Source organism: Natator depressus, chromosome 11, assembly GCF_965152275.1.
Source record: "Natator depressus isolate rNatDep1 chromosome 11, rNatDep2.hap1, whole genome shotgun sequence".
Classification (NCBI taxonomy): Eukaryota; Metazoa; Chordata; order Testudines; family Cheloniidae; genus Natator; species Natator depressus.
In genome coordinates this window covers 71,771,956-71,795,838 of record NC_134244.1, presented here as the reverse complement: position 1 = coordinate 71,795,838, position 23,883 = coordinate 71,771,956, and the positions used below count along the sequence as shown (strand labels likewise).

The following is a 23,883-nucleotide window of genomic DNA, read 5'->3' as shown; positions in this document are numbered from 1 at the left end:
CACAGCCGATACCCTCATCCCTGCACTCCAATCTGCTGCCCCAGCCCTGAGCCCCCTTCCACACCCCAAACCCCTCATCCCTGACCCCACCCCAGATCCTGCAACCCCAGTCAGAACCCTCATCCCCAACACTCCAAAGTCTCCCTAGCCCTGAGCCCCCTCCCACACTCCATATACCTCGGCCCCAGTCCCGCCACACTTCACCTCCATATGGGTGCACATAACAAAATACATTCCGCACATGGATGGGAAAAGCAGAAGGAACACCACTGCTGGTTCCTGGGGGGCTGAAGCCACAGGAGCAGGGATCACATGCCCCTGGGCTGGCAGGCAGACTCAGAGCACCGCAATGTCTGCTCGGAGCTCCGGCCCCCTCATGGCACCTCAGCAGGGGGAGGGGCATGGGCAGTGCCCCTGCCACGGGCTGAGCAGAGGGTCCCTGCTTCCGGTTCTCACGCTGGTTGACGGTGGCCATTCAGAGTCATGCAGCAATTGCCCGAGAGAACCCGTCTGGGGAGGGGGCAGTTGCAGCCTGCCCCCTCCACTCCTCGCCCAGGCCTGGATGCTGGGGACAGGGCCAAGCAAGCCGGAACCACCCCCGTTTATAAGCTTTCAAACTCATTTGGGCCTGACCAGACACAACCCCAGGGCAAGCCAGATGGGTGTGCCGGCTGGGCCTGGCCCTGACAGTGACAGCAGAGAACTCCACTATCACCCCAACCCTACTGAGAGATACCCCCCCACACCTTTAACCATCCCCTTATCAGGCAGACACACTGCCCCAGCCCACCTCCACTCCACCCATTCCCCACTCCTGAAAGCCTGCATAGGGGAGTTCATTTTCCCTTGCGATGCTCTGAGTCCCCTAGGATGCAGTCAGACCTTAGATGGGAGCCCCCTGCCCAGCTTCTCCCATACGAGAACCTAAGAGTTAAGAGAGAAGAAGCTGATGAGGCTCCCAGTTGGACCAGCTGATCTCCACCCCGATTCTCTACAGTTCTGACCAAGAGAGCTTACTGGAAAACATGACGTGCTATCTTTGTTCATTTTAATGAAATACATAAAACAAATAAGATGAAGAACCTAAACTACTACCAGCACCATCAGCTCGCTCTGGGGTACACAGTACAGGTCAGACCAGGAAATCAGTCAGTCAGCAAGGATCCTGCTTTGGAATCAAATCATCTGTTCAGCCAAATCATCAGAATAATACAGCAGAAAAACAACCCTTCAAAATCCTGAAACAGGAACAAAGGAGCCCTCTGTCCATTCATCTCAGCTACTGAACTTCACCCAGGCACTGTGATCTACGCTGAGCCGCTCGAATATTTCAATTGGTTGTTCACATTTAAGCCACGACCTCAGAGTTTCCCTCTTCGACTTCACCAGTATGTGGCTAACCTTCTCCTGGTGGCTTCCAAAGATAAAAAACTTAATGGAGACAGACCTTAATACATAGAATTTTGATGATATCAGACAGCTTAGTTTCTTCAAACACTTTCACAGAATGAGGAGCACATATTCAATCATTTTGATGGGCAGTATTTTAGAGTTATTTAGGTTTGGGAATTTGTTTCTAGCTCCTTCTCTGTGTGGATGTGACAGGTTTCGTACACACAGGTACATGCAGAGCCCCACTGTACCACTGCAGTGGAACAGAAAGGCTGGGATGACACCCAGTTTGTAAAAATCAAACACCAAAAATCAGAAAAAGTAACAATAAGACATTGAAATTGACAAGTGATGGAAACTCTGCAGCTTTTTGGACTCCCATAGAGTAGGAGCTAAAGCTGCAGTCTAGGTGACGGGGTCACAGGCTCAGTACTCCACATTCATAAGCTTTCTCAGGTACGAGGAGAGAGGTCAAGGCTGGCACAGCCTGTTGCTAATATTATGACTTCCTTCCCCAGAGGAGATCAGTCTCGGTGTCCTGGAATGTCCATCTTTATGTGACAGGTTGCTGGTGCAAAAGGGCTTCTGCCTTTACCTTGGTCTTTATGGTTGAGGATTCCAGCTCACCCCACATAACGGTCACTCCCCTGAAGTCTCAGGGCATATGAGGAGCGAAGGACACCTCGTTTACAGACACCATTGCCTGATCCATTTCCAGCGAGGCAGACTTTGGGTTATCGTCAGTTTGGAAAAGTCCCATTAAAGCCACCAGTATTCTTAAAATATCAGTTGTTGCGAACCACAAGCATTGTGGAGGTTTGAACCCCAAAGATCTCCAAAATGAAAGAAATCCAAGGACCGTTTAGAAGTTACATTAGCCTGGCCTGGGGGTTAAAAGGCTGAACTGTGACAGTGGGCTTCCTTAAAAAAGAAAAAGGGGTCTCAGCTGCCATAAATATAATGGGTAGCCAAAATAAACAAAAAACCCGAACTACCTACTGCCTCCCTCATGCATCCATTGCCATTCATAAAAAGAACCGTGGCCATCTCCTGACAGATGTTCTACATCTTCACTTTGCAGAGATGAGAGGAACTCGGTGACCCACACTGTCTCATTGGGTAAAAGGTTACACAACTTGTCTCCTTATTAATTTTACTTTAGAGCTTGTCAGAAAAAATTCCATTTGAAATAGAAATAACTGTCTTCTAGACGGGGTCTGTGTTCTCCTATACGCTATTTCTCTCAGACATTCCCCCACCTCAGCCTTGGAGTGATGTTTTATGTCAGAACTCCCTAGTCCAAAAGGGGATATATGACAAACAAACAAACTTGTCAGGATTGGCCATCACTTCGTACAGTACTAACAAAAAGCAAACCAATGGGCGTTGCAGGGTTCCAATATAATTCAGGTAATCACTAAGTTAGGCTTTAAGCAATAATGAACTTCATGTTTAACTTCATTTTCACTAGGAATGAGAACATAGTCAAAGATTATAAAATCTGATCATACCGGTTTGTTTCATTTTAAGCCGCATTTCAAGCAAGCGAGCACTGTGTAAACGTGGGCTACACCAGCATAGGAGCTTTCCACATCTGTGAGTTCATTTATCTCTGATTCTTCTGACAGAAGTGTTGGTGGAAGGGGGCTCATGCTATGCAGGAAGGTTTGCATCATGAGAAAAAGGACCTCGGCTCTATATTCACTCATTCCGATCGTTCATAGCAGCAGGAAGTGGAGGCGAAGTGGGTACAACTACAACAGACACAAGAGCTAAACCAAGTGACAAGAGCACAGAATCAGGACTCAACATTTGTACTTCCAGCCGTCTGAAATTGGAGCCTGACACATTGAGTCCCTCCTCCATTACCATTGTTCTAACAGCATGGAAGTCCTTGGTGCTCCATCAGGCTAGGGAAGGAAAGTCCCCGCTAAAGGCATCAACTAATTTTCACTTTGCATCATGGAACTTTGGATCCCAATAGTGAAGGACCTTCTAATGTAGCCCTGGCATCCGCTGGGACTGTAATCAGTGACACTGAACTAGGGAGTGGTGTTAGAAACAAACAATTTTACCTGGACCGTAGTTCACCGCAGCGTCCTTCTCTAGGGCAACAATCAACTACTGGGTGTCTGCTATATCAGCCTGAGTTCTTCCAAATCCTTGGCCTTGGTCAGGGTACATTTCCATTCCTCTGGAACAGAGTCCTTTACCAAACCCAACATCTGAGCTGAGTTAGTGAGGAATGGCTTTTACAAACATGCCCAGTTTGTTTCTTTAATCTGGTGGCACAGGGTGTAAGTTAGAGACTAGAAACACTCCTGCCTCAGAATCCCCGAAAGCCACCAAAGGAGGGGAAACTTGGGAAACTCATTAAAAATAGATATTCTGCAGTTATCTCACTTTCAACACTGAGTTCATTTCAGTCCACATTTGAGCATCTATCACAGGCAAGTTCACAAATGTACTTCTCTTTTCTCCACATCAACACAGGCAGGGACAGCGTTTCCCAAATAGGCCACACACACCCAGTTAGTTCAGTTATTTGTGCAATCGGGGGTTTGCTGTTGTTCACCATTTCAGAGTGGATGGAGGCCTAAACCCACTCCTGTTTCCTTGGTAGCATGCCCAATGGCTTGGAGCAGCCTCTCCAGGTGCATGAACTGCACTAAAGTTTCTGCAATGTCATTAAGCAGCAGTGGGGGGAAAGACAAAAATAAAGGAAGGACTCTTTTAGCAAACAGTCATTTCTCCCAAAGTCCTCGATAAATCCAAGCTACATCCTGGAGAACAAAACTGATATTCGATTATGTGACCAAATGGTCTTCAGGAGAGAGAGAAAAAGCTTCAACACAGAGCGGTGTAAGTCAGCTTCTCTTTCATGAAAAATTAAATTCCAGATCAGGTTACATCTGATAGCAGTAGATGTAATCGGAAATCAGATTCCCCCATTGCTTTCTCCTCTGATCCATTCAAACCTGCTTCATCAACAGCACTTCCTTATTATGGAGTTGTTATTGGGAGGGGCGGGGGGAATCATCATCGTAATAGGGAAAAACTGCCGACCTTCTGATCTGCAAAGAATCTCATATCAGCAGGAAAAGGTCCAGAAGTGGTTTTGTCAATAGACAGCAACTGGGATTTAAACTCGGAATGATGGCACTGTGTTTGGGATCCATTGGAATTCCCCGTCCAGGTCTGGGACACTTTCATTTCCAGCTCTAATGAGTCAGATTTAGGATCAAATTGATACTAATTGCAGAGACTCTTTGGGAGCTGGAGGGGTAGAATACAGGTGGAGAAACTCCATTGTGCCTCGCAGGTGCCAGCACTGCTGAGTGAGTGTGCACAGTGATGGTGATGGGGAAGGAGGGAATCCCTCTGACTCACCCCATTTCCTTCCAGCGTCGCAGAGGCTGAAATGATACATTTGTCCTACTCCTGCTTCTCCTCTTTGCTATATTGAAATATATTGTCAATAAGGAAACTGATAAAAGTAAAAATACCTGCTGCCCAGCACAACTGGGACCAGCGTGAGCACAACTGGGAAGGAGACATTTTGTCAGCAAAGGGGGAACTTGGTGACTAACAGTCACTCTGCTAGTGGGGTGACAGTATAAACGTGAGGCTCAGGGATTGTCCAGACCAGGAAAATTGGTGTCCATTAGGACAGGCCAAAGGGGAAGATGCTAGCTAACCCCAACCCCTGTGCCTGGGCTATGTCAGCACTGCAAATGTAGCTGTGTGTTTACATCAGGATAGCTACCTCGAGCACACCGACTCCAAGGAAATCCTACAGTAAAAGAGAAAACCCTAGTCCATTTTCACTCAGTGAGGCTACTTGTGGTCACCCCAATTTCCCCCACCTGGGGCTGATGGAAACTCCTTGCTGGAAGGACACACACTCCAATGACTCACAGGAGAAAGGAGTTGGTAGAAAGGACCACAGGGTTCACCCTAGAGAAGGGCGACCTGTAAAAGGCACAAGTGGGCAACACACGAGGGATCTGAGAGAACAGAGTGACACAAATAGTGCAAACAAACCAAAAGGTCACTATGTGGGAATTAGCAAATGTGTTTTGGTTTTTTTAAAATCTTTTCTCTGCCCTACACAGAGTTTCTATGCTGTGTCTCTCTCCTGTGAATACTCTGATGTCTTTTAAGGGGTGAGCTCCGGGTGAAACTTTTCCCACACTCACAGCATCTATAAGGTCTCTCTCCTGTGTGAATTCTCTGATGTACAATGAGGTCTGAGCTCACACTGAAGCCTTTCCCGCAATCACAGCACTGATAGGGTCTCTCTCCTGTATGCCTTGCTTGATGTGTAATTAGGGTTGATTTCTGACTGAACTGTTTCCCACACTCACAGCACTCATAGGGGCGCTCTCCTGTGTGGATCCTCTGATGTGTATTAAGGGATGAGCTCTGTGTGAAAGTTTTTCCACACACAGAGCACTGATGAAGTATCCTTCCCATGTGGATATTCTGATGTTCAATAAGGTCTGACTTTACAGAGAAGCTTTCCCCACACTCACAGCATTCGTAGGGTCTCTCCCTTGTGTGGATCCTCTGGTGTTTATTAAGGGCTGAACTCTGAGTGAAGCTTTTCCCACACTCACTGCATTCGTAGGGTTTCTCTCCTGTGTGCAACCTGTGATGTCGAATAAGGTGACAGCTCTGACTGAAGCTTTTCCCACACTCACAGCATTTGTAGGTTCTCTCCCCTGTATGGATCCTCTGATGTTTATTGAGGGCTGAGCTCTGAATGAAGCTTTTCCCACATTCACAGCATTTGTAGGGTTTCTCTCCTGTGTGGATCTTCTGATGTGTAATAAGACCTGAGCTCCGAGTGAACTTTTTCCCACACTCACTACATTTATAGGGTCGCTCTCCTGTGTGGATCCTCTGATGATTAATAAGATCTGATCTGTCAGTGAAGCTTTTCCCACACTCACAGCATTCATAAGGTTTCTCTCCTGTGTGGATCCTCTGATGTTTAACAAGACCTGAGCTCTGAGTGAACTTTTTCCCACACTCACTGCATTTAAAGGGTCGTTCTCCTGTGTGGATCCTCTGATGATTAATAAGGGTGGAGCTCAGAGTGAAGGTTTTCCCGCACTCGCTGCATTCATGGGGTCTCTCTCCTGTGTGGATCCTGTGATGTCGAATAAGGTGAATGCTCTGACTGAAGGTTTTCCCACACATACTGCATCCATAGGGCCTCTCTCCAGTGTGGATTCTCTTATGTTTTATAAGGCCTGAGTGGCTAGTGAAATGTTTTCCACATTCACTGCATGTGTTTTTTCTCTCTCCTGTAGGTATTCGCTGCTGGGCTGTGGTTTCCATGAGGTCCTGGTGAGTTCCCTGACAATTAATGAATTTACCCACTTTCTCCACAGGCTTGTTTCTCTGCCCCCTCTCTGGCCTGTGCTGACTCTCACAGGCTTTCCCCTGCACAAGATGCCTGGACACATTCCCTCTGGAGCCTTGCAATAATCCCCCATGTGGTTCCACTTCCTCAGAATCCTCCTGCTGAGGATTCTGCTTCTTCTCCTCACTCACCATCCCAGAACCTATTGGGACAGAGAGAGAAACCTCAGAAACAGGATGGAAAAGGGGTAAACAAACCAAAATTAGAGCTGGAGAGACAGAAAAGAAACCTAGTAGCTGGATTCTTGTAAATTTACTCCCATAGGGGATAGAGGAGGGGAACAATTCTGCCTTCACATCCCCTCAGGGAGGGAGCTGCTGCCAGGTGTCAGTCAGGATGCGTAAGAAGCCATGAGCGACAGCTGCCCTGAGGATACAAGACCTTCTGGGGATACTCCTGAACCCCGAGAGCTCACAAGGCTTTTAGGGCGTCCCAGCTGTTTCCTTTCCGGCACAAAGAGCTTTGAGTTGGTTTAATGATCCCTCACCTGCGCAGGCACCTCTCAGGATCTTTCCTTCCTCACAGCCCTGGAGATCTGGGACCCACGGCTCCTCCCCTCGTTCCAGCTGGGAGATCACATCAGGTTTGGAAACTGGAAACCCTGCTCAGGGGAAAGAAAACAAGGGAGATCAGAGGAATCACGGACGTTTGCTGCAAAGAAGTTTCTATTACTTTAACCCCAGACCATTTTACAGCAGTGAAATCCTGGGGGCAGCTCCCCAGGTGCAGGAGACTCTGCTTATGAGGGATTTAACTATCCCCATCTCTGCTGGGAACACACACAGCCAGACTCTGCTCAGCAAAGAGGCTCCTAAAACACACAGGCAGTAACTCCATGTTCCAGGAAGTTAAGGCTCCAGCCAGAAGGGAAGTTACCTTGGACCTGCTTCTTCATGACAGAGGGAAACCCAGAGAGAATGGGAGAGTTGTAGGACAGCCGGGACCATTGAGCAGGGGCTGGTGGGGTTCAGCGCAATAAGGAATAGGAGGGACTGCCGGGGGTGGGAGGGGCATCATTGAATGTCGCATCTCAGAGCTTGTCTACACTTGAGACACTGAAACTGTACCGCTGTAGGGCATTAGGGTAGACACTGGGCTTTCCTGTCAGGGTAGGCCATCCACATCCCCCAGAGGCAAGAGCTAGGTCAATAGAAATATTATTTTTGGTTTAAAGACCAACTATTCTAACTACCCTAAATTCCACAGGTTTTTTCGGAATGTCTTGAAATTTGCTGGACAAATTTTTCGTGGGCACTCAGGGAAGAGTTTGTGGTTCAATTATGGGGTGATTTGTTAAAGAGGTTCCTAAGATACAGTCCCCACACCTAAGGTAGCATTTTATAAAATCATCTTGCTCTGGTTACATTTGCTTGCACACAGCTGGAGCTGAAACTACGGTTCTGATTTCCCCTGATTGATCTCAATCACTTGGCGTTGACCTCAGTTAGTTGGTGGCCCCCATTGTTTCTTTGAGTTGGCTCAAGGGTTGGATGTTGCTTTGGATTGGGTCTGGTCATTAAAGCTGAGCTACACCCATGAATGTGAGACTGAGCCCCACATCTGCTACCTTTCAGACAACGCATGTTGTCCATTTTTCTTGCATTCAGCAGAAGTTCGCCTTGAAAGTTTTGCCTTCTGATTACAAAATATTTGGGTTCAATCATATTTTAAAGTGCTCTAAAATCCACACACACAGTCTTCCCAGTCTACACTTAAAAGTTTTGCCAGCATAGCTCTGTCAGATGGGGGTGTGAAAAATCACACCGCTAACTATCATAGCTGTGTCAGGAAAAGCTCTAAGGTACATACAGTTATACTGGCAAAAAAATCCACTAAAAAATCAAGGTAATTAAATACCCATGCACTACATTCATGCCGTTAACATTGCCCAGTGCTGTTTCATGTCCTCCCAGCATGTGGATGGTAGGTAAAAACAAATCTTTGAAAACTAGGAAATGATACATTTAAATACATGCCACACCTGCAACACAACCTTAACTCTCCCCTTCCTTAACCCTTGAGCTGGCACTAACAATGGGAAATAGTTCAGTAAGGCTGGTGTAAAGGTTTACAAACTTCTCCATTTCAGGAAGTCTCCAGGTCAAGACTGGCTGCCTTTCTGGAAGATGATTTATTCAAACACAAGGTGTTCAGCTGAATACAGCAACAGCTGGATGAAATTCTATAGCCTGTCTTATACAGGACTCCCCATTTGATGGATGAATAGTCCTTTCTGGCCATAAAATCTATGACTCTACAATAGACATGAGGGAGGACTAAGAGAACATGTCATTGTTTCTGTTGTGTTCCACAGATGGGAAACCAGATTTATCTGCATGCCCCGCAGCTGTGTGCACTGTGTCAGTGGTAACCGAATGGCGCGAGGATCAGCTGGAGCAGCTCGGCAGAGCTGTGACTGTGGTAGGAAGAGAAGTGCACAAATCAGCCTTTGCGCATGCAGCAGGGCCCCCTCAACCTGTCCCAGGGCAGCAGGATTAACTGTTTCCAACCAATCAGTTTGGTGGGCATGGAAGGGGCGGGGGAGCTAGCCTCCCCACGCCAGCCATTCACCCACCGACCACGGAGCCCGCAGATGAGCTCTGCTGCAGCAGTGTGTGGCTGTAATTCCTCGCCCGGCTCCCCCAGCAGGGAAAGGTGGTCCCTTTCCAGGGCAGAGGGAGCTGGGCACCATTTAGGGCGGGCAGAGAGGGCTTCTGCTCCTCCCTGAGTTTCCTAGCACAGCCAGAAAATGAACTGCTGCTCCCCGTCCCCGTTGGCGCCGGAGGATCCGGAAGCCCTTAGCTGCGAGAGGAGCTAGAAGTTGCTTTGCTGGTAGGGCTGTCCCGCAGAGCAGCAGCTGGGAGATGTAAATTCCCCTTGCGCAGGCTGCTGCAGCTCCGTGGCTGGGAGCGGGAGCGGGAGGGGAGAGCTGTACCGTTCTGTCCACTCCCACCCCTTCGCACACAGAGGGTCTTTAATGAGGTTCTCAGATGCCCCCTCCAGCTGAGCGGCTGAGAGCCTGTGCCACTTAGAAACCCCCCTGCCAGCCCCCGCAGCCAGCAACAGCACAAGCAGCCTGGGGTCCAGAGGGGCACTCAAAGCACTGTCTGGGGAAAGAGCTCCTTGTCACCCAGCTGATAGGATGAGTCAGGAGGGAGCAGGTTCCGGCAAGCCTTGGCCGAGAGAAGGGACCTGATGATGCTGACCTCCTTAAGGCTCTCCCACAAAGCTGGTCAGTTTTATTGTCAGTTTAAGAGTTTATTTCAGTTCTATTTAGTCTATAATAGAATAATTCAGTCCTATTTTGGTGAAGTAGACATTTCAATTGTTCCCGATGGAAATCAGAGGAAGTTATTGTACAGAGCTCTGCTTCTCAATCCCAAAATAACAACATTTGCTTTCTTCAATTGGTCTATGGATCCTGGGGATATTTTTTTTAAAACAATTCCTGGACTGCTCTTAGTTCTACCTGTTTTTACAGCCTTAGAACAGGTCCCTTTACTAGCTTTCATAATATTTGAGTATGCCCTTGAAATGACATTGTTTAGAGGGCAAATTTTCTTAACATTTAAGATGTAGAGCATCATATTGTATTTTCATTAAGGCATGGTTAAGACTCATCCAGTTGGATCACTGTAGATACATACTCAGGATTTCTATATCACATTATAAAACTGAACAGTCTCCAGAGGCTAAAACATGCTTTTCGATCAGTCATTTGTAAGTGCGAGTTCAATTTTTTAAATTTGTTTTTATGTTTTGAATCTTTACTATACCTTGAATTGAAGTGTGTTTTCATTTGTGCTGGAGAAATATCAAATGCACTGTATAAATGGATTGCAATGTTTAAGAGTTGATTTCTAATTCCTGAGTATTTTATAGGAAAAGAAGGCACTGCCACTGGAGAAAGGTGAAAACATTTGTATGTTCTGGAAATACACCTTCAGGTGTCTTACAGCTGATGGGAAACAAACAAAAGGAAGTATTTCCATACACAACATACAGTCAGCTTGTGGAACTCCTTGCCAGGGGTGCTGTGAATGCCAAAACCTCGATACCTCCATTGCCTGTATCACCACACAGGCATGGATGGATTTAGCCTAGGAGGCTGGGTCAGCATTAGCCCCATTGGGCAGGTGGGATCTAGGGCACCCAGAGGTGAAGTGACTTTCTCAAAGCTAAGCAGGAAGTCTGTGGCAAAGCAGAGAATCAAAACCAGAACATCTGAGCCCTAGGCCTGTGCCTTAACCACCAGGCCACCCTTCCTACCCTGAGGAGGGAGAACCTCCTGGACCACTTTGAGTGTGTGGGTGGGTGCTAGACAGAGCCACCAGGATGGGAGGAGCAGAGAGAAATGGAGTTGGGGTGGGGGCTCAGTGGTGGGGCTTTAGGGGAGGGGGTGGGGCCAGGTTGGGGCACCAGCTAGTAAAACCAAAAGTCAGGTAATGCTGAAACAGTGCAGAGTAGAGATTGCATTGTGGGGATGACGTGAACCTTAACTCAGATTTCCCCATCTAAAAACCGAGGGGATAGGAACCCTTACCCAGGAAGGTCACATCCTCATAGTTCTCCTGCATGACGTCTCCGTAGAGGGCTCTCTGAGCAGGGTCCAACAGAGCCCACTCTGCCCTGGTGAAATACACAGCCACCTCCTCGAAGGTCACCTGCCCCTGAAAGAGAAAGAATCCAACACTCGGGACCTGCTGCCCAGTCACACCCCACTATTCACGGGGGAGAGAAGCCAATCAAACGGAAGCTCTGAGTAGCTCGCAGTCACCACAGTCCCACCCCTACCCCACTCAGAGCATCCAGGAAACACCAGGGTGAGGGGATGAAGAGAGAGCCCCTTGTCTCTCCCACCAGATCCATCACACACCTACTAGCCAGAGACGGATACAGGAGGTGGAGCCCTAGCAGGGTCCAGGGAGAGCTGCTTGGTAGGAAGCCCAACACCCTCCTCATTGTGAGAAGCTGGATATGAGGGGCCAAGTCACCGCCCTAAGCCTCACTGCTGGGTGCCACCTTCATATCTCACAGCAGCTGCTGGTTAGTCGGGTCAGGCTCCAGCACTGGGAGTCTGGTCTGTTTTCCTAGCCGCAACTAGGTGGGTTGTGTCCTCTTCTATAAATTAGGGCATTTCCACCTCCGGACCTCATGGCTCTGGTACTAGAATCTAGGCCACATATTAAACAAGTCCCAGCAGGTTTACCATACCCTGGCCTCCTCCCTTTCTCCACCCCGTGAATTTCCTGACCACTCCAACCTCCAAAGCAGACGACCCAAACTTTCCCACCGCCTGCGTATTTGCTTCCTCTCTCCCCAGGAACCCCCCAGCCATCCCCCAATAATCCCTACCTGAACTGGATCGGCTGCAGCCATTTCTCTGCCCTGTGCCGTGGGAGGACAGGATGGGCTGGAGCGAAATGTGGAGTCGTTCTGCAGCCTGGCCGGGCGAGAAGGGAAATGGGGGAGGTTTCAGAACAGGCTTCAGTTAATCTCACACCACAATTCCCCCAGGTTCTTTCCCAGCAGACAGACACCCTAGATTCTGCCATGCTGGGAAAACGTTTGATCTCTTTATTCCAGCGTGGACCTGGCCCCCCCTGCCAGGCTAAGCCCACAGAGAGATTTTCAAGCCTCCCACTAACAAAGTCTCTGAACAATATGCGGGGGCTGGGCAGGCTCCATGGGGGACTCGCTCCTTCCTTCCCCTCCTGTGCCCCGCCGTGCCCCGTTGCCAGCAGGGAACGGTCACCCCATCCCCGAGGCAGCTGTCTCAGGGCTCCCCGAAACCGCCCCCAGGAACCCCGATCCCTTCTGGGGAATGGCCCAGGGCAACAATTTCCCACCTGAACAAGGACAAATCGCTGCTGATCAAATGGGTGGGAACGCGGGAAACCCCCGGGTCGGACCCCCCCCCAAAATCAGAGGCTTTAAATGGCCATGTGAGACTTCTGGGGAAAAACAGGGCAAAACCGAGAGGCCAGCGAGTCCACGCCGGGAAAGGCGGGGGCTCCCCTGGACGCCACCTCCCGCCGGGGCAGCGAGCGAGGGACGGGGACGCCCCGCCGAGACTCTGCAGCCGGGGGGGGGGGGGAAGGGCAAACAGGGACCGGATGAAATTAACCCCCCCGCGAATCCGCCCCCCCCCGCTCTCTGGGTCCGTTCTCCCCAGGTCCCGCCCCACTCACTGTCCCCGCGGGCTGGAGCGGCCCCCCGGGCTCCCCCGGCCCGACCCGGCAGCAGCATCCAGCCCGCCCCCGCCCCGGACGTACCGGGCTGCCCCGCTTCCGCCCCCTCGCCGCGCCGCGCCCCGGCGGCCCGGGAGCCGAGAACCGCGGGGCGCTGGGAGCTGTAGTTCCTTGGCCCGCTGCCCCCCGGGAGAGCCGGCCCCGGGGCCGGGCGGGAACTACATTTCCCAGCATTCCCTGGGCCGCTCCGCACGGGAGGGGCCTCAGCCTCAGCTCCAGCTCCAGCTCCAGCTCGCCTTGCAGGGGAGCGAGCCTGCCCAAGGCTTTGGCCCCGCTGCCACCCTCGGAGACTGCCCCAGGCTGCTCAGGGGCGCCGGGGTGGCCTCGCCTGGCAGCCCCCGAGGAAGGAACTGGGTGGATTGAGTGAACAGTGCCCCTCTCTGTCTGAAGCCTAGCAAGGGCGGTCCTGGGGACCCCACCAGGAGAAGTTAAAATGAAAAGTAAGGGAGGGGAGGCTGGAGGACCTGGGCACCTTTAGGTGCAGTACCAGGCCCATAGGAGGATTTCCAGTCTGAGCCGTGGAAGCAGAAATTGGCTTTTCCTTTCCAGATTTATCCAGTATTCAGAAAGGGGAATCTAGCACCTGCCTTCCCGATTTGAACACACTCAACATTCAGGGGTGCGCAAGCTCAATTTAGGCTGCTGTTACTTCATTTCTCCCAAGTCAAAAATGCTGATCTACTGTAACTTGCTGTAGAAAAACTGGATAAAATTGAGAGACAAACGCTGGGGTCTTCCCAGTGCTAACTCGGACTGGAATTGCTATTTTCAACAGCCATTACCATTTTTTCTTTAGTTTTGTTTGTTTAAAAGGAAGACAGTAATATTGCACTGGGAAATTCCCCACAGAAACGAAGAGCGGAAGAAAAGAATAACAAAGGCACCTCAACTTTTCCTCATTTATCTAGGACAGTCTTATCATATGGATCCAGATATCCTCCAATCACACAAGCTGAAAATTGTTCCACTTTACCACAGTTCTGTAACTGTGCGGGAACCAGTCCTGTCTGTGTTCTGTGCACATCCAAAATCCCTCCTGAATTCAGAAGAGCCTTGCTTTTGTGACCACACTACCAGATATTTTCAGCCCTGGTAAGCAAAGCAGGTTTACAGTTTGTAATCGGGCAGGAGGCCTCTCAGAAAAAGTTAGGTGCTGTGGGAGGTGTTGCTTATTCACTGGGTAATGTGAGGCCTTCCTGTTACCATAGTAAACCAGTGCAGCACAGAATGCGCTTTGCTCCCAGAGTCGAGAATGGGGTCCTTTGCTTCTATACACAACCCATTAAAGACTCCCAGTCACTTCAACAGGCTTTGGATAGAACTGCTTATACACAGGGTAACTCCACTGTCTTCACAGGGTCCTGGTCCCACAGTGGCAGGGGGCCATGTGAGCTTGTTGCAGAGCTGCTGCTCAGGGATGGGAACCTCCTGCACCCCAGCCTTCAAAATCATTCACTTTCTGCATGACTACGTGCTAGCTGAGGGGTGTATGGGAATTAGTGCCCCTGCTGCAGGTGATGGGCATCTCAGGTACTTAAAGCCATGGCCTAGAGGAGGGAAGCACTTAACTGCAGAGTCTGCGGCTGCCTAGGGCTGGCACTGAGGATTTAGAGTCCCTAGTGCCGCTGTTGCAAGGTTCAAGCATGCTCAGCCTTGTAATTGCCACCCTTCCCTTGCTACCAGCTGCAGCTATCTAAGGCTGGCCTCTGGCAATTGGCCCAATGGCTGTAGCCAGAGACGCTGCAGGTGGCTCTGTGACTACTGCGGGCCATTAAGCTAGAGCAGATAAAGAAACTGGAGTTAACCTCAAGGAACAGAGGTCACCCATAGGAAAGGAATGTCAAGGGAAGACTGAAAGGAGGAAGCAGGTCAGGTTTGCAGTGGGAGAATAGCCCCAGCTGGTTGGGGAGCATGTCCAAAGTAGAAAGGAAACAAGCATGGGGAGAGGTGGTGGTGATGATCAGGTAGTAGACTAGCATGTAGATGGGAGCAGAGGGAGAAAGGCTGGTGTCTTCAGCTTCCCGAGGGCTAAGTCCTCACTTTGGGGAAATGGTGTTTGCAAGTGGCTCGCTCAAATGGCAGGATGGGTGCTGAGGGAGGGATTTGTCAGAACTGATCAGGTATCTGCTGGCTTTGGAACTCTGAGCTGAGACTAGGACGACATACTGTGACTGGTGACATGGGGTGGCACTGGAGACATGGCTGTAGAAGGTCTGAATGAGGAAGGAGATAAATCTGTGGGGAGTTTCCCCTGATCACTATGAAAGTTCTGCTCACTGTGGACACTGGTAAACCCACATGGGTGTACAGCTCAAATAGAAGAACTGGGGCTGAGGGAGCTGTGTATGGCAATGCAGATAGTCATGTAGAGGTATGTGATCAAACTGAAAAATGTCTCTGAGATTCAGTACTGGGTACACTAGGGCACTGCCACACTGGGCCCACACTCAAAGCCCACAATGACCACGTAGGGCCGCCCCCGGGGTTGGTTCCAGCCACAGGAGGACGTCCCCCCTCGGCTGGCCATAGAGGGAGGTTTAGTGATGGTCTGTCCCAGCACAGACCCCACTGGGGGAGCAGCGACTGCTCAGCCCGGCCTCCCAGATCACAACGGAGGCAGCCACAGCATCTGCCCCAGGAGGCCCAGCGAGCTCTCGGGCTCCAGTATCCGGAGCTCAGAGAGAGACTGACACCGGCCTCCTCGGCCTGAGCAATGACCAGACCCTCTGCTGGGGGCAGCTAATGACCAAGCCCCCCTCTGCTGCCCCTGCAGGCCCCAGGGACAGTCAGGTCGATGCTGATCTCATTTCCCCTCTGGACTCACACAGGTATTTCATACGTGAACCAGAATGGACCCTCAGCCATAATTTTGTTGAACTGACTGAGCCTGAACTGAACAGAAAAACAAACCAAAGTAAGTGTCAGTCGGACTCTGCCTGCTGTTGCTCTCGAGACTCTGGTTGGACACAGAATCCTGCACAGAAATCAAAGCAGGGCCCTCTTCAGTTCTCTCAACCTAAAACATTTAACATCAGGAGTCAGACCCCCAAATCATGTAAATCAAAGACTAAATTGTGAGCACTGAGCAGGGTGTGTGTGTGGTGGGGAGCAGGGTGGCTGTGTGGGCGGATATTTGCCTTGTAAATGCTGAGCCCTTAGGCGGAAGTCCCCTGCCAGTGCCCACCCTCCCCCAGTGTTTGTTTCACCATTTCTAGGGGAAAGGATTGGGCTGGGCAGCCCCCTCCCCCTCTCCTACCCCTTGGCCTGGGGGAGCTGCCATTGTATTTCTCCTCATCCCCTCCTGCCCTCTGGCCCTGCCCTTCCCAGCCAGTCTGGGCTTGCTCCATATTCTCCCTCCAGCCTCCCCACAGCCCCTCCCCCACATCCCCCCCCTTTCCTTCCCTTTATCAGACACTCAGAGTTTCCCTCTAGTCCAGCTCTGTTCCCCTGAACCCTAGAATTCTCCCCCTGATACCTGTGTGTTCCCCCAGCCTCCCTCCAGCGGCCCTGCCCCCTGCATCCTTATTCCCCCCTCCCACATCCCCATGGCCCCCTCCCACGCCCTGCATCCCCCCCTCCACATCCCCCTTCCACATCCCTATTCAACCCCCTCCTGCCCCCTACCACATTCCCATTTGCCCCTCAATGCCCTCTGGCTATCACAGCCCCCTGCCCCCCTTTCGGCTCCCCACATCTCGCTGCTCCCCCTCATCCCCTGCAAACCCTGGGAGCTGCAGCAGCTTCCCTCTGCCCGAGGCAGGAACTTGCAGCCACCGCGCTGGGAGCAGCCTGGGGCCCCTTTGCCCCGCACAGGCTGCACCAGGAGCATCTCCCTGGGGGGGCAGGTCTCCCCTTCCCTCCCCCTGGGGCACTGCTGGGGGGCAGGGCTCAGGATCCCAGTCGGGGGGGCCGAGCTGGGGTCTCTGCACAGGGAGAGTCTCTTGGGGTGGGTGGGGCAGCGGGAATATCCCTCCCCCGCCCGCAGCCAGGGCTCGAGGGGCCCCAGCAGCAGCAACCGAGGCCCAGGGGGCTGGTGAGGCCGCGACCGCAATTCCCTTTTGCTGCCAGGCTGGGCCCCAGGCTTCCTCCGCTCAGTGCCTCCGGGGTCCTCGTGTGCTGGATCACTGGGTCTCTTTTCCCCACAGCATGTCACTGTCTGCGAGCCTGGGCTGAGCTGCAAGGGCTGGTCCCCTAGTTCGGGCCATGGAGCTGTCAGCGCCCTGCCACCAGCTTCTTCTGGTGTTAGCTGTAGGGTTCAATTCCCCTGCCCCTGGGGCCCTCCAGTTCTCCCTCCTGCCCCCGCAGGGCTCCCTGCTCCTCCCCTGCCAGTGTAACTCTGCCTGCACAAGTTGCTCTGGTACATTGGTGCACCCCTCCTTTGCTGCCCTGTCACAATTTGCTGCTTCTGCCTTTCCCCGCCCTACAGTCCCAGGCCAGTAAGTTGTGATGGATGGAGACATTCCCACCACAGTTTGGTACTTCTCACATTTCCCCACTTTCTGCTCCCGCGGTAACAGACTGTGATGAATGGGGTTCCTCTATCATCGTGTTCCCATCTCGCTCTTTCTCCATCCTGTGGTCCGGGGCTGGTAAATTCTGATGGCTGGGGACATTCCCAACACGATTACCTTTCCCCATTCTCTACCTTTCCGCATCTCCTAGACCAGGGGTAGAAAGTTGTGATAGATTGAGGATATTGAAGCCTATAGGGCTAGCCTGCTTACTTGCCTATATATCTTTTCTTATGGGATTCTTATTTTCTTATGGGTTTGACTATTTGTTTTATTATAATAGGTTATAAAATGTGTAGAGATTTATATTAGAGTATTTTTGGCTGCAATGCAAGGGACCTACAGGCCACACCCTGTATGTTGTTTTAAGGCAAAGTTAGTGTATATCAGTTTAGGACCTTTCACCTAGATAGGTGTTGATGAGTAAAAGCATAAGGTCCATATATGGTTGCAACCTTTAACACAGATAGGTAAAGGATGTGTTGAAGCAGGGTGGTATGGGGGGCTACCTAACTGCATACCCTCTTTAAACTTAACAGGTATGCCTCAACTTGGAACTTGGAAAAGAACCGAAATAACCAGGTAGGGCAGAAATAAGAGAATGAGCTAATGTCATTAATATGTGTATATATGTTATCAATATATACAAACATACCAGCCTATGAAGTAAGGGTACCCCAACATTTCTGTGGGAGAGGAGATGAAGTTTGGACATAGAAAGAGGGCTCAGGTGTTCAAGCTCTGTGACAAGGGTGACCCACCATGCCTAAGAGGCTTCTTAGTTCTCTCTTTATTGCCCTTTGGTTTATTACTCTGTTAGTTCTGAATTGTAAGTGTTAAGTCAGTCAGATAAGTAAAACTCTTAAGTTAACTTTGTCAGTCTTCTATAGCTCTTAGCTCTCTAGCTTCTCGTAAGCTCTGTCCTTCTCACTCAAGAATTGAGGGACCTGGACCTGAACTCTCTTGGCATGCCAGAGGCAAGGCTGGTCCTTGGTCTCTTACCTCCAGGTTATAAACAGGGCTGCTGACGGCAGGGTGTGGGGCAAAGGGGGGGCAATTGCCCAGGGGCCTGGGTGACTTAAAAGGGCCCGGGACTCCCAGGGAAGCAGCAGCAGGAAGCTCCTTGCTGCTTTTAAAGAGCAGTAGCAGTGCCGCTGGCAGCTCGGGGCTCCTGGCCGCTTTTAAATCGTTGGCCAGGCCAGCAGCAGTATGGGGCACCCAATGCTGCTGATGGGGAGAGGGGGGCAAAAGGGAGGCTACAGGTTAGCCCCTGAAGCCCCGCCCCTTCTGCCTGAGGCCCTGCCCCTTCCAGGGGCCCAAAGTCATGCCCCCCCCCCTTTGCCCAGGAGCCCGGCAATTCTGTCGTCAGCCCTAGTTATAATGCAAGACTGTGAGTATATTAATCAAAAGCTTGATAGTGCATAATATCACATGTATCTCTAGACCAACATTATTGCCTTTGTAACTCTGATCATTTTACCACTTGATTGCTGTTTGGTTACTATTCCATTTATCTCTATAAAAGTCTTTAAGGCTACATTTGTCTCAGTGTGAGTGTCCTTGTCGTACATCCCAATGGTCCTCGCAAACTCTATGTAGCCTGATTCTGGGACAAGAAACTTCTTATCTTCTGATCTGATCAATTGATGAGCCTATAATCCATATGATCTAACTCATAATATTAACCTCCTAAAATCAGGCAACGGGGTCCTGTCATAATTTGCTACCTCTCTCTTTGCCCATCAGTGCAGTATTGCCAATTTGGGGAGATCAAAAATCATGAAATTGCCCAGAAATCATGAGATTTTAATAAAAGTTTATACTGTGTTTGTAGGTCAGTCTTGTTTGACCTCCCCTCCCCTCCCCATCAGAGCTTAGTGTGTGCGCATGTGAGAATCAGTGTCCCCCACTCTCTCACATACTGGATAAGGTGATTTTGGTCCCTGCTACAGGAGCTCTCACAAGTGCCCATCTCCTGCCCAGCAATTAATCCTGTCTCCCCAACCCCCCATCACTTCTGTCCCCACCCAACCCCTCAATTCAGCCCCCCAGTTCAATCCCCTAGCCGCCATCGTCACCACGCCAGCACTCCAGTCCCCCCACCCCACTGACCCCCACTGCACTCAGTGCACCCTCCCAGCACTCATCCCATCCCAGCTCAGAACCCACCGTCAATGCAGCCCCCCCCATCAGCCCCCATCTGCCTCACTTCAGCCTCCTACAGCCCCCAGCCTCATCTCTGCTCCTTAGGGTCCTTCACCCTTCCCAGAAAGGGGGGGCTGCAGTGGGGTCCCCTCTCCCACGTCCCAGGACAGCAGGGGAGCAGCCACCTGGGGCTGACAGTTGGAGCCCTGCCGCATCTGGGGCAGCTGACAGAATTTCAAAGTAACATTGAAGCCTCACTTTTAGAACTCTCACATGTCAGGGGTTTTTTTTTCCAGTTGATTAAATTGCTTGTTTGAGGGTTGGCCCCTCCCCGCTTCTTTCTATCTCAGCTGAAGTTCTCCCTTCCCCCCCACTTGTTAGCTTTGTTTACCTGCTATGTAAGAGATTTCTCATGGTCTTTCCAAGTGCTGTAGAAGTAACTGCCTTATGGAGGAAGCACATTCCTTTGTTTAGGGCAGGTCACTCCTGTTTGGCTGGAAACCCATTTTAAGAATGTGCCTCAGGTGGAAAAAAAACCCTGACATTTGAGCGTTCTACCAGGAGATCTCTGAGTGAGGCTTAATTTGACTCAGAAATGGTGACTCTTGGGATCAGTTCACGAGAGCTGGCATGTCTGCTCTGTCCGGTCTGGATTGCACCCAGGATGTGGCAGAGCCTCAAACCGAAGACGGATTTTATCTTTCATGGGGCATCTAAGTGTTGTTATTTCCAAGTCTGCAGGTCACAGCTCAGCCCAGATAAGGTCTGCAGGGAAGCCCCAGAACATGGATTTCAATTTTAAAGTTTCCAGCACCACAAACAGAGAAGGAAAAGGAACAATTTGGGGCACAGACAGAGAAAATGTAATTAACCCCACACATGGGTTGTCGGAGGGAATCAGGGCGTTTTGCCCAGAGTAATTAAGATAGAGCAGAGAGAGGGGGGAGATGTTTGTTTGGGGGTGATTTGCCATTTACACACACAGCTCCATTACGGCCCTGGGGCAAGTCAAGGGGAGCCACTGAATTCCAGAGATGGGTCAGGGACATGTTGGCTCCCTCAGAGACTTCAGAGCTTAAAATTCCCTCAGGGTTCGTCTACATTGCAAATAAAGACTCGAGTCAGGGAATCTCAGAGCACAGGCCGTTTGACTTGGCTTTGGAGCTAAAATAGCAATGTGGGTGTTTGGGTTCAGGTGGGACCCTTGGCTTTGAAACCTGGCAAGGAGGGAGGATCTCAGACCCCAGGCTCCAGCCCGAGCCTTGACACTGCTATTTTAGCCCTGCGGACGGAGCCCCACAACCCTGAGTCGCCTGCCCCAGACCCTGAGACTCGCTGCAGTGGTTTTTTGTGTTGTTTTGGGGGGCTTTGCAGGGTAGATGTACCCTGAATGAGGCAGGGTCCTGTGTTAATGAGCGCTGCAGTGTGTGGTCCTGTCACTGGAGATTATATGGCAAGGCGCAGACACATGGGGGATGAATTAACAGAGCCCAGACATCCTTGATTCTGGCAATGGTAACTGAGACTGCTCAACTGTGCACCGTTAAGAACATGCTTTTACTATAATATTTTGAAGCTAAAGTTGACATACCTCCCATCCACTTTTGCTGCTCCACCATGGAATGATTTAACCTGCAGATATTCTACCCTGCAATCTTGCCGCTTTTCTCTCCAATCATCAAATATTGCTGCACGGATTCCCCCCTTTCTTCACTTACTGAATTTTACTGCACCCCTCCCGCCCCATGCTGATCACTTTCCCTCTCTTGATGGGTTACTGACATAATCTCTGCATAAAGATTGTGTGGTTTTGCTTTAAAGACCTGTTTGCTATGAAACCTTTCAGATTTTTCTTTTTTCCTGTCTGCTTAGCCAATGTGTGTAAATCTTCTTCGATTTTTCCTCACTTTCTCTTAATTGTCAAATATGGCTATAAACTCTCCTCAATGTTCACAGATTTGTTCTGTCTCTAATTACTGACTAATGTAGGATTCCCTCAGTTTGGGAGGAGAACTGCCGCCCTCAGTAATCACCATAGATTGGGGGATAGTAGAGAGAAGAAGCCTGGAGCAGTGGGCCTGGCACAAGATCTGAGTCCTGAACCAGAGGCTGTGAAACCAAGCCAGGCCATGTATTAAAGCAGATGCTCACAAGTTCACTGCCCAGTACATGAATTTGGCAAAGTTGTTGCTAGTGTACCGGGCACTAGAGATCTACATAACTATAGCCCAGCTCATAGAGATACAGCCCAGTCTAGTACAAGCTGGTTTGATAAATCAGTGGAGAGGAATGTTGTGTCCAAGATATCAGGAGGAAGGGGAGGTGACAAAGCGCTGTCAGGACACACGTAAGGTGGGGTGTTAGTTGCGTATTCTAGATGTTTGTTTCAGTCTATAAATGTCGGGGCACTTTGCCTTAATTCTTTGTTCAGCCGAGGGGGCAGTGGGCAGTCCCGCCACTGACTGAGCCGTTCCTGGCAGCGTCAGGAAGGCGAGGACGTTCCAGCCTTCAGCACTTAGCGACACTGGGCCGTGCTGTCAACATCTGCGGGACCCGCTGTCTGCGCAGAGCTGGGCAGCACACTGAACGAACACACCCCGGGAGCAGTGCTGGGGGGGGCTTGTGGGGGCCATAGCCACCCCTCTAAACACAAAGGTCAAAGCAGCCACTGCTTTCCGGCCACCCAGCTCTGAAGGCAGAGGGGAGAGAGCGGTGGCTGCAGGCGGTGGGTATGGGGGTGGTATGTACCACCTACTTCAACCCCCCACACAAGGGCTGGGGAGTTTCTGAGAGTGTGGCAAGACTCACCCCCATGGCACAGCCTAGCAAGGAGGGGAGCTCCTGGTCCGGCCTCCAATCACAGCCCCAGGTGCTCTTTGCACGGGCCAGTCAGCGACTAGCAAATGCACATTTGAACACCCTTCCTGGGACAAAGCCGCTCTGACTTGGATGGCTCAAGCGCAATAGGGAGAGGCGGGGAGTTGCCTTGCACGCCAAGCAGAGGCTGGGGAGCTGTGATAGGCAAGTGGGAGCACCAAGCAGGCAGCAGAGAGTGGCGCAGCGTATCTCTTTGGAGCAGTTGGCTGCAGTGAGTCTCCCTGAAGTTGGGATGCAGGCTGGGCTGGGCCCCAGAGGGGCTGGGCCCCAGAGGGGCTGGGCTGCCCGGGCCTCCCTCCCTGCACTGAGCCCTGTAAACATGGCACCGGTGCTGGAGGCTCTTGGGTCACTGCTGGGGACCGGAGCGGGCAGCCACGCCAGGCATGGCTCGGACAGCCCCATTCCCTGCTCTCCTCTAGGCAAGAACGTGTCCAAGCGTGGAGAAGGCAAAGCAGAGGAAGGGGCTCCAGAGAACACCAAAGGAGGGGCCCCAGCCGTTGACTGTTTAAGAAATGAGGGTAACACGTGCCCAGAGCGACCACTCATGGAAGTTGGCAAAAGTGGTCGCTTGTAAGAGGTGGTGTCTCGGCGAAGGTGTGCTACTGCCCGCACGGCTGGGGGTGGCGCCACGTCGCTCTGGCTTTTGGGGAGGCTGAGCAGAGCGCCGGAAGCTCCCCGAGGCCTGACCACGGCTCTGCCCAGGCCCCTGCTTGGCCTCCTCGCCACTCCCCTCTCCCCACCACGTCCCTTGGGTCAGCCCAAGGCCCCACCCCCACTTAGCCCCGTCCCCCAAGGCTCACCCACCCCGCACGTCCCTCCACCCCCTTCCTTGAGACACTACCGTTCGCAGGCCACCAAATCGCAAGACCCCTCTGAGACCCCCACCACCTGCTCCTTGCTGAGTTCCTCCACCCCGCTCTCCTGCCCGCTTTGGTGCTCTCTGAGTCCTGACTCCCTCCTTTCCTCCACCCCATCCCTGTGCCCCCTCCCCCCCCCGGTCTGCTGCTCACTGAGTCCCTCCTTTTCTCCACCCCCAGAACCCCACGGTTCCTGCTGCTCGCGCCCTCCACCCGAGCCAAGCGCTCCCCTGGCCCTTCTGGAACTTGAGCAAGTACAAACACTTGGGGGGGGGCATTCGCTGCCCCCAATTACCCCTGACTGCCGGCTGCTGCTGACCAGGGACACTGCTGTCAAATCACTGGAACCCCGTTTGCAAGGAAAGCAGAAAAACGCATCTGCCTGCTTACCGTGCGCTGAAAATGCCTTGTAATAGTCC

The 23,883-nt window shown here is 51.4% G+C and overlaps 1 protein-coding gene across 3 annotated transcripts in view; it reads right to left on the bottom strand.

Moving 5' to 3' along the window:
* Positions 1-1,021: 1,021 nt before the first annotated feature.
* The window catches only part of LOC141996201 (uncharacterized), a 41,798-nt gene continuing 18,936 nt past the window's right edge, over positions 1,022-23,883 (bottom strand). Inside the window, exons 1-5 of one of the 3 annotated variants that reach the window (XM_074968166.1) lie at positions 13,099-13,148; positions 12,179-12,266; positions 11,367-11,493; positions 7,311-7,424; positions 1,022-6,965 (exon numbers count right to left, since the gene is read on the bottom strand). In XM_074968166.1, coding sequence (XP_074824267.1) covers positions 5,500-6,965; positions 7,311-7,424; positions 11,367-11,493; positions 12,179-12,202 — 1,731 coding nt within the window. In that variant the 5' untranslated portion in view covers positions 12,203-12,266; positions 13,099-13,148 and the 3' untranslated portion in view covers positions 1,022-5,499. Of the gene's footprint in view, positions 6,966-7,310; positions 7,425-11,366; positions 11,494-12,178; positions 12,267-13,014; positions 13,078-13,098; positions 13,149-23,883 lie in introns of those variants that run through there. The other 2 variants (XM_074968165.1, XM_074968167.1) reach the window with 2 other exon arrangements.